The following is a 10,813-nucleotide window of genomic DNA, read 5'->3' as shown; positions in this document are numbered from 1 at the left end:
CCACATAGTTCCATGCTCGTTATTCCTTATGGGGCCCCCTAATCGCAACCGTTGACTAAAAGCCGGGAAAACGCCTTATCCGACGGTCCAGACACAATCTCTCTCTCCCCCCCCCCAGCCCGCTTTGGCCTTTAGCTTTGTCTAATGCCCTTTTTGCCACGTACACCTCCTCTGGGGATATTTAAAATCCAAATTACGAACTTACCCCTCCATCCAAGTACTCGAGGCCCGGTCTTGTTTTGGCCATGGTTCGATGGAATATTGACTGTGAGGGTGTTTTTGTCATTCCCGATAGTAAAAGCAATGATAACGAACCAAAAGATTCTCCGGCTTTTTGAACATTGACTTTAGAGAGAGGACTTGCTAAAATGTTAGCTATCAGATTAAAATAGCAACGATATATCATGGACCCACATGATTTCCACATCACCATCTCCCACGTGGCAAGTTTCCTGTTATTTGAAGGGTCCCGAGTATGTGGATGGCCAAAATAATAGGCATGCAACGGGTCCTACATTTGATGAATAAATCTTTATTGTTGCATAAATTAATCTTTTAGCCTTAATGGGGACAACTTGGCTCTGCCGCAAAGGGTCGAGAGGGGTGATGTCAGATGGTCAGGTGGGGCATGCTGTTAAGTAGATACCAATCTGACGGCATATAAATAGCTACCTTGTGATGCTCTCTTATTGAGTCGAAGTCGCCACTAACGTGCGGTAGAAGCAGTGTATGGTTACACTCCAAATCAATCTGAAGCTTTATTAATACGTCAAGCATAGGCTCGTTTTTACGATTTTACCCTACTACAAACGGTGTAGATAACAAAAATAAGAATCTTCTTTCATATTTTTAATGTGGCAAGTGTGTTCTAGTCATTTCACAATATTATTAATGCTATTCTTTAATTTTCAATTCTACGCTCTTAAGCTGCGCTGAGAAGCTTGTACAAGGCGACATTCCGGGTATCGAGCGAAACAGCTCTCTTTTTCTCTGCAACAAAATCCCAGAGTCCTTCAAGCTTCGTCTCCATATGAGAACAAATTAGGGTTTCGGAAGATTAGGGTTTCTTCCTCTGTTACTGCAATACCTGGTAATAATCTTTCCTCTTTTCTTCATACTTTACTGTAGCAAGTTGACTTAGGGTTTCACAAGTGGAGTTCTTTTTGTATTTGTGTTCTTGGAATTTCCTGGAATCCTTTAGGGTTATTGATTGAGTTTGAAGTTGTGGGTTCTTTGTCTTTTTATTTGCTGTAGTGTTTTTTCAGTATTTTTGTTGTTTAGTCTCGCCCGGATTGGTGTTTGATTCATTCATTTCTTTGGAGTGAGGACTTGGTAGTTGGTTCATTGGTTACAACGGGCTTTCTGAGTTTGATTGAAGTTTTGAGGAAAACGACAGCTGTTAGTGCTTTCTATCCATGGGGAATTGGAGTTTTTGTTATTTTAACATCGATGATTTTGACTGATATATGAAATGTAGCTCAAGTTGAAGTATATTGTGTAAGGAATCTTTGTTTGAAAAGTTTTTTTTAAACCTTGAGAAGGTTCATGTAATGTATGAATCCGGTAATGAGAAAATGCTAATCACTTTAAGGTTCTAGGGTAATAAAAAGACCTATAAAAGATACTCACGTCACGAGCTTATGACAATGGAAAATATAGATTTAGTGGCAGTACTTTATATGTTGGATTAAGCCCGACTTGAATAATATTTTGAACTTTGTGGTTCTTCAATGGGAGTCTATGATGGTTTCTGTCTTTTTGACACATTTATCTATGGTTTTCAGATTCAATGTTTGTTAGAAGTGGTTGTAGTATGTCAGAGAGTTAGACTGCTGATATTGGCAGCCTGTAGGCAGTTTCTTTGTTAAAAATTAAAATTAATGTATGAGGCTTTGTTTCTAGTTCCATGTCTATGATGATACCATCTTATTTACTTGGAATATGCAGTTATACTTTGGCAGAAGTTTGTTCTAGAGTTGGGAGAGCTCGGCTGCTAACAAGCAGCTTGTGTCTTTTAGTTAATCTGTTTCATTGCCTAGTGGTATGCTATTCTGTTTTTAGGTGCACAGAGGTAGGTCAGTGACGAGGAAGGATGCTATTGCTGCCTCCTGTTCTCAGTTTGGATGCTGATTATTCAGCTAAGATTTGGGGTTCATATTAAAAACTTGGTTAAAATATTTCCCATATTGCGTGGATGAATTTGGTTGCATCTGCAATTAGTGAATGTCCCAAAGTTATTTTTAGTATTTCTGGTTCTCGTCTGCGTGTGTGTGTGTTTAATTGAATTATTTAGAAGATCTTCAGTGGTGATTTTGGTTAAGTAGTTCGCCGGGGTTTGGTATGTATGCCATGATCTGCCTGTCTTTAGCCAGACGGTTTGATTTAGTTTCATTTTTTCACAGACTTCATATGTATTTCTGCTTTTACTCATTTTCAGTCTTCAGTTCCTTGTCCTTCCATGGGGATTTACATTTCCATGCATGCATATAAAGGGTCTAAACTCTAGATTAGAGTTTGGTTTTCTGGTTTAATTTGCTGAAGGCATGTACTTTCATGCTTTTGTTTTCTGTGGCAGTGCTCAGTGTATGCAGTGTCAAAGGTTTTTTAACTAGTTTTTAAATCTAAGATTGGGACCTCTGGTGAATTTTTCATCAAGAGGAAAAGCATCATCCAGAATTCAGAGGCATACACCAAAAAAATTACAGCTTTCACTGAAAATGCAAATATCTCCTCTTTTTTGTTTTTTATTGTTAATGCTATCACCTCCATGCATACAAAGATGAGATGTATGGGGTTTTTTATGAGTACATTTACTTAAGCTGACGTGCTTGTATGATGTCTGTATGTGTTTTTTTTTTTCACTTGATCAGCAACATGAAAATTGATTCATTAATTAAAAAGAACATATACAACAAGAAGTTGTGGGCAGAAACAAGAAGCCCAAGAAGAACTATCCCACTATTTACAAAATGGCCTAGAACATGGATTGCCTCTGAATTCCTTGTTTAGCTAAACCATCACCCATACTGTTTGCAGATCTCCTAATCCACTTATTTGGATCATTATGTCTTCAGATATCTGTTTGAATGATGTCTCTATGTGTTTATACCCACGTATAAACCTATTACATAAATTTTTTATGCCTGTGATATTAAACTAAATAAAAGTAGAAGATTTTTCATAAAGAGGATCTCTAGGTGACCACTGATTGCCTAGGTGGTGGCTTGAATAACCAGTTGATTTGACATGCCGTTGACAAAACTGGTTTTTGAATGTGCAGCCTGTTCTTGGTGTTTTGGTGGTCCTAATTTTTTTCAGTTAGTTTCTTGTGTTGAAACTGGCTGTGGCTTTGCACGTCATATGTTAAGTTTGAAATAGCTAAGGCAATTTTCAGGAGAATATATGAAATCTTTCTTTACTTTGAAAGGTCAGTCATCATTCTTCTAGGATGGCGACTGAGAATCCTATGAGATTTATTGAAAGTGGTGGAAGTAGAAAGTGGTCCTCGTCTAAGGATACTGTAGCAGTTGCATCATCATCAAAGAACATGGGAGCTGAGGAGTTGGGGTGGCTTCTGAAAGATCATTGTTATCTTGGAAATGTGAGGGATTCAGTTCCTAATCGAAGTGGAAGTGCACCACCAAGCATGGAAGGATCATTTGCAGCTATTGGGAACCTTATATCTCAAAGCTCCCCTCGTGATGTGAACTTGTCAGGTTTAAATAGTCATGTTGAAAACTGTGATTCCGAGGATCAACTCCGTGCTGATCCAGCATACTTGAAATACTACTGCTCCAATGTAAACTTGAATCCGAGGCTTCCTCCACCTCTTATCTCACGGGAGAACAGGCATATAGTACGCCATTTGGGTGGCTTTGGCAATAACTGGAGATTGACTTCTTTTGATGACAGTGTAAATGGATCTGTGCATTTCTCTCGAGGTGTCCTTTCTACTCATACGGAGGAGCCAGAGGATGATAAGTCACCTTGGCAGGCTTCTGTTGATTGGACTGGAAGTAGTGGTGGTCATTTACCTGGACAATGTGCAACTTCTTTGGCTGCTCGCCATAAGAGTTTGGTAGATCTAATACAGGTATGGAACTTAAAGTTGAGCCTGTCTATACTATATGTTTTTGTATGCTGTATGAGCTTGTCATGTTCTCTGCATGTTATGGATTGAATAAGGTTACTCTGGATTCACTGCATTCCTTCATTTTTCAATGTTCATGTTTGACATGTATATGTCGTTGTTGGGATCTCTGGCTCCTATTGCTTCAGCATATCTTGTTGACTGTTGTTAGATGTATGGTGTAGTTTCATACTGCAGAACAGAATTACAAATGTTGAATGTAACTGCCAGATATAGGAATTTGTTTTGCTTGGTTCCAGGAAAATATACCACCTTGGTAGATTCTATTCTTTTATATGCATAATTTCTTCTTTCCTATGTGTATTTGTTTGATTTTAAATGCCTGGTTTATATTTTGTATCATAATTGTAGGAAGACTTCCCCCGCACTCCCTCTCCTGTATATAATCAGTCCCGTTCTTCAAGCCATGCAGCAACAGGGGAAGCAGTTGACCAGGATATCCATGGCAATTCCTTGCATGATTCTTCAACTAATGCCACAAAGCTACCTGAGCTGAATTCTGGCTGTGTGGGCGTATGTGGTGGTACGCCTACTCTATGTGCACAGATGGTTGGTTCAAAATCAAATAGTGATTCTTCATCTGCTCCTGATCAGAACTCATCTCCTGATGGGATGGGAAGCCCAGGGCCTGTCCAAAAAGGAGAGTCAAGCAGTGTAGACATCCATTTAGAGGAAGATGTCTTAACTAGTGGTGTGACTGTTCCAAATATAACTAGTATTGCATCTGATATTAAAGGTCTTACTATTTCTAGCCTACCAAATGAAGAGGATCACAAAAACCATCGAGACTGGCGGCATTCTCAACATAATAATTCACAGCAGAACCATGTCCGCCCACAACGAGGCTCTTTGAATGCAGTTTGGGGGTCTCCATCTCATATGATTCCTCAAGGAATGAACCATCCTTATAGTGGTATGGACCAATTTTCTCATGTTCAGTCCAAGTTCTCTTCAGTTGAGGTACAACCAGTGATACAATCATCCGGAGTTACACCTCCCCTTTATGCAACAGCAGCAGCATATATGGCTTCTGGGAATCCATTTTATCCTAACTTGCAACCTTCAGGCTTATTTGCTCCACAGTTTGGTTTAGGTGGATATGCCCTGAATACTGCTCTTATGCCTCCATTTATGGCTGGTTACCCTCTTCCTGGTGCTATTCCTATGGCAATTGACAACACTGCTGGTCCAAGTCTTAATGCGCGAAATGCAGGTGTTTCAAATGGGGGAAATATTGCACCTGGAGTTGATCTGCAACATCTATACAAATTTTATGGACAGATGGGACTAACAGTGCAGCCTTCATTTACTGATCCTCTTTATATGCAATACTTTCAGCATCCTACTGATGATGCATATGGTTCTTCTGGCCAATATAATCCCCTTACATCTCCAGTAGGGGTTGTTGGAAGCCACGTAGATGCTTTTGATCCACAGAAAGGGTCTCCTGTTTCTGCTTATGCAGCTGACCCAAAATCTCAGTATCAAAGAAGTGGAGGTCCAAGTATCCCGGCCCCAAGAAAAGGGGGAATCACTAGCCCCAGTTATTATGGAAGCCCCCCAAATATGGGTGTCTTGATGCAATTTCCAACTTCACCTCTTTCTAGTCCAGTACTGCCAGGGTCCCCAGTGGGTGGAGCAACACTTCCAGGAAGGAGAAGTGAAATGAGATTTCCACCAGGTTCTAGTAGGAATGCTGGGTTATATTCTGGGTGGCAAGGACCAAGAGGAACTGATAAGTTTGATGATCCCAAGGCATATTCTTTTCTTGAGGAGCTGAAATCAAGTAAAGCTCGGAGGTTTGAGCTATCTGACATTGCTGGACGTATTGTTGAATTCAGGTAAAAATTTTAGCTTAGTTTCTCACCTAAGTTGCATGCTATTAGTTCCTATACGATTTTCTAATTCGCAACTCAACTCAGCTCAGCCTTTACCCCAACTATTTGGGATCATCTATTTCCTATATAGTTTCTAACAAAAGAAACCAATAAATTGTGGGATGTTTTTATTTGCAGTGCTGATCAACATGGGAGTCGATTTATTCAGCAGAAGTTGGAACATTGTAGTACAGAAGAGAAGGCATCTGTTTTTAAAGAAGTCCTTCCACATTCTTCAAAATTAATGACTGATGTTTTTGGCAATTATGTTATTCAAAAGGTACAGTCTTAAAGGAATTAAATGCTTTCATTTGATTTTATCTTATTCATTCATCATTCTAATGCTTTTAAAATTGAACCAGACCTCAATTCATTGGAGCTGGGCTTTTTTTGATAGATAGATAAAAGAAATGAGGTTTTAAATAAAAAAAATTCATACTACCTGAGAAATTGCATGGTAGGGCAAAAAATACAAAGCTATCTTTGCTGCCTCTTCCTTTGCTATAGCATCTAGCCATACATTATCAATCCCAGAGGCGCACCTGAATGAGCTATGTAGGTTGCATCTTAGAGGATTTGCCTGTCTAACTGAGGGCCTGTAGAACCAGGGTATTTGTCTCATCCAATTAGAGATAACAATCTGACACTTACTTTCTAGGGTTAAATCCGCCCATCCTTGCATTGTTACCAGTTTTGAGCCTTCAATAAGAGCTGATGTTCAGCATTCAATGAGTTGTTTTTCCCTAAAGGCTGGAGTCTCTAGGGAACAACAAATAGAGGGTAAATGACAGGTGATAACGATGTAACATCAACTAAACATTTGTGAGATCAGAATTATTGGCAGCAGTCTATGGAATAGAGATAAAGAAATAGGGATTAATAAACTGATTATTGAAGGTGATTCAAAAGTAGTTGTGGGCTGGCTGAAAAAGGGGGAAGGAATCATATGGAAGCTAAGGAATGAATTCAGGAGATTCAAGTGGATTTCTGAAGACATGACGATCCAAATAAGGTGGGTTTGGATATCTGTAAACAGTTTGGCTGATGGTCTTGCAAAGCAAGGAACTCAAACAAATCTATGTTGTGGGCAAATAGTGAATAGTTTCTGTTTGGGCTTTGTTTTGTGTCCACAACTTTTTGTTATATCTCTACTTTTTAATTTGATGAATCAATTTTGTGTTGCTGATAAAAAAATAACAACGAAGTATTGGTGAAGATTTAAGCAATTTTTTTTTCTGCTGATCAAGAAAAAAAAGATTGAAGCAAAAAATGACAGGTGATAAGTGGAACAGATTGGTGAAGATCGAAGCAAAAAAATTTCACACTTGAAGAGTTTAGAGTAGGGGGAAGGCATCCCTGAAGATAAGGGAGTTATGGAGCTCAGTGGTGTTACTACTTCTAGTGGGTGGAGAAATGGTTGCCTGGTTTAAGAGTTTGTTGATGAAGCTTCATTTGGGGATATTAATATCTAATCTGCTACAAGAGTTTATGTGAGATTGGAAAAGGTGTGTAAACACAATGCAGCTGAGACTTTAAGCAAATAACTTTTAAGTTCAAAAAAGGAGGTGGCTGCAGAAGTCTTTACTGTAATGAAAGGGGTTGGTAAAAGCAAGGTGGAGGCATAGTTTTCAAGGCGCCAAGGTGAGGCTAGGCAACCACAGGGTGCCCAGGCGCCTAGGTGTTGGAGTTTTAAAATGTTAATTTTCTTGAGTTTTTACTTTATCTATGCTTTTCTAAGCTATTTTATTGGTTTCATGTGCTAACTAGCAAGCATTACACTAACTATTCACTCTATAAATCATTCAAATGAGTATAAATTTCATATAACTAGAAAGCATGTACACTAACTATACACTTACTAGCAAGCATGTACACTAACTATACACTAACTAGCAATCATGTACACTAACTATTAACTGAAAAAAAATAAGTGCAGAAACTAGGAAGGGAGGAGAGGAGTATATGGGCGGAAGAAGAAGAGGAAGAAGAAGTATAGGGGATTAGGGGCAGGGAGGAGTATAGGCCCCTGTTTTTTCAATAAAAAAGGGACTGAGACTATTGACTGATAACAGTCAGGGGCGGAGAGGAGTATAGGGGTGGAGCCCCTGTTTTTTTTTTTTTTTTTAAAAAGGGACTAAGACTAGGACTAGCGATTGAGAACAATCAGGGGCAGAAGAAGAAGAAGAATGAGTGGAGCTGTGGAGGAAGGGAGGAGTATAGGGGCGGAGCCCTTTTTTTTTGGAAAAAAAGCAAAAAATGACTGAAGCAGAGAAGAAGAAGAAGAACTTACTTGCTGAAGCTGAGGTGCGATGGAGTTGGGTTGGGGCATGAAGTCTTCGGTTCTCCTCCCTCTCCAATCAAGCTGAAAAAACCCTTATGTTATGCATAAATAAAAGAAAAAGGCTTTGTATTGTTGTCTTAATAATAAAATGATGGTGAGTTGATTTGTATCACTGGGCTTCTTCATTTACTAGAGTCTGTTTGTTTGGACCCCACTTCTTCTAATCAAAGAGTCTGGACTCCCCTTCCTAAGGGTGTTTTCACTTGTTCTTCTTTTCAAAAATCCCTCAGTTCCAACTCCATCTCCCAAGGGTTCCCCTTCAAAGAGATTTGGGCCCGACCTATCCCTGCAAAAATTGCTGTATTCTGTTGGGAAGTCTACTACGGGAAAATCAATACCTTGGAAAATTTGCAGAAAAAGAGACCCTCCCTATGTCTCTCCCCCGAATTGGTGTTTCTTGGGCAAGGCCCAGAATGAGGACTGCTTCCATTTGCTGATTTTCTGCTCCCTTGCTACAGACTTATGGAGTTGGAGCCTTAGTTTATTTGGAGGGAGGTGGCCTCCGCCTACTGAAGAGGCAAGTTCATGTGGAAATGTGTCAGGGCAGCAACCTTATGGACACTATGGGAGGAAAGGAATGCAAGAGTTTTCTTAGAGAAGGAAAGAAGATTAGAAGAAGTGAAGGACTGCATTCTAACAAGAGCAATACATTGGCTGAAAGCCTTGGAGATATTTGATGATTTCTCTTTTGATGATTTGTGGTGGAATTGGTTAGTAATAGCTAATACTTCTACAAAGAAGAACAAACGCTTATCAGAATGGGATCTGCCGTCAGAAGATACGATCAAGTTAAATTTTGATGGAAGCAACCAAGGTAACCCTAGGCTATCAGGTATTGGGGGTGTCCTGAGGAACAAGGACAACAACATCATCTCCTTATTCTCAGGACCAGTGGGAGTGGGGGACTCTACGAGGGCGGAAATACTAGTTGCAGTACAAGGAATTCAGATTGCTAACCAGCTTGGGGTGGAGCATCTCCTAGTTGAAGGGGACTCTCAGGTGGTAACAAGGTGGTTGCTCAACCTGGATGCTACCATTTGGGGCTACAAAGAACTCATAAACAAAGTAAGGTGGTTAACTAGGAACAAGAGATTTGAGGTAAAATGGGTAAGTAGGTCAACTAATACTATGGCTGATTCTCTAGCTAAACAAGGGGTATCCAAGGAGGTCCTTTTTTGTGCTACTTTGTAAGTTGTTATAATATAGTGGAAGCTGTACTTAACTGACCAGGAGAGAGGTTGCATCTTGTGCCTCTCCTTGGGACATTGTACTATTCTCCTCTGCTGATTAATAAATCTCATTCATTTATAAAAAAAAAAAGAATAAAACATCTATTAAAATATCAAAATAATAAATTAAAAAAATTTCTTAGATGTATGTAGGCGCTTGCCTAGGCGCCCGCTTAAGTCTTTGTGTGGGTGCCTAGTATACCAATTCCGGGGCGTTTGGGCAAGGCAACCATGGAAAACTGCCTAGTTGCCTAGGTGTCGCCTTGACAACTATGGGTGGAAAGAAAAATTGGGAGAAGATGTTAATAGCAGAATTGAAAAATGTTTTAGACTGGAGAAAAGTAGCACAAATGCAATAGTCAAGGGTTTGAACATGATGAGGACAATGATACTTGTACTGTTTGAAAAAAAGAAAAGCACTCATTGAGTTGGTGGATGAGGGTTTGGAGCTAGAAGCTGAAAATATAGCAGGATTAGATAAAGAGAGAGAGGGGAGGTAGAAAGCCTAGAAAGCTTAGCTAGATTGTTGGGTTGTGAGGTAGGAGATTGGCCTTTACAGCACTAGGGACTTCCTTTGGGGGGAATCCGAATTCTGATAGCTGTTGGGATCCGGTAGTGGAAAGGTTCACAAAAAGGCTTGCAGGTTGGAAGAGAAACTACATCTCTCTAGGGTGTAGAATAACCCTAATAAAGTCAACCTTGACTAATTTGTCAGTCTATTACCTCTCAAGCTTTAAGATCCCAACAAAAGTGGCCAATAAGTTGGAGAAACTGATGAGAAATTTCTTGTGGGAGCCCGGGGATACAAAATGATCATTTGGTAAAGTGGGAGGTGGTGTCAAGGAGTAGGGATAGGAAACACCAAGCTTAGGAAATTGGCACTGCTGGGTAAATGGTTGTGGAGGTTTCATTTCGAACAAGAGAATTTGTGGCACAATGTAATTGCAAGCATTCATGGCATGGCAAACAATAGATGGGATGCTGGTCTTGATCCTAGGGCAATATGAGCTTCTCCTTGGAAAGCAATTCACAGCTTGCTACCTTCTTTCCTTCCGATGCTCAGGTATGATGCTTGTGTTGGTAACAAAGTACGTTTCTGGGAGGATGTCTGGCTTGGGGACACTCCTTTTAAAGATAGATTTCCACCTATCTATTCCTCGTCCCTTAACAAAGGGAGAGTGATATCCTCCGTGCATGTTAAAGAAAACTCCTGGAT

General features: G+C 39.9%; 1 protein-coding gene across 6 annotated transcripts in view; it reads left to right on the top strand.

Moving 5' to 3' along the window:
• Nucleotides 1-854: 854 nt before the first annotated feature.
• PUM5 (pumilio 5) overlaps nucleotides 855-10,813 on the top strand; it is a 50,491-nt gene continuing 40,532 nt past the window's right edge. Inside the window, exons 1-4 of one of the 6 annotated variants that reach the window (XM_088958591.1) lie at nucleotides 855-1,090; nucleotides 3,395-4,093; nucleotides 4,502-5,991; nucleotides 6,166-6,307. In XM_088958591.1, the coding sequence (XP_088814717.1) occupies nucleotides 3,449-4,093; nucleotides 4,502-5,991; nucleotides 6,166-6,307 (2,277 nt within the window). In that variant the 5' untranslated portion in view covers nucleotides 855-1,090; nucleotides 3,395-3,448. Of the gene's footprint in view, nucleotides 1,091-3,280; nucleotides 4,094-4,501; nucleotides 5,992-6,165; nucleotides 6,308-10,813 lie in introns of all 6 variants that reach the window. The other 5 variants (XM_088958590.1, XM_088958594.1, XM_088958592.1 and 2 more) reach the window with 5 other exon arrangements.

The sequence above is a fragment of the Nelumbo lutea genome, chromosome 8 (assembly GCF_056320005.1).
Source record: "Nelumbo lutea isolate HS-2025 chromosome 8, American lotus-T2T, whole genome shotgun sequence".
NCBI classification, from domain to species: domain Eukaryota; kingdom Viridiplantae; phylum Streptophyta; class Magnoliopsida; order Proteales; family Nelumbonaceae; genus Nelumbo; species Nelumbo lutea.
The sequence above is the reverse complement of the archived record's forward strand: the minus strand, read 5'-3'. Positions and strand labels throughout refer to the sequence as shown.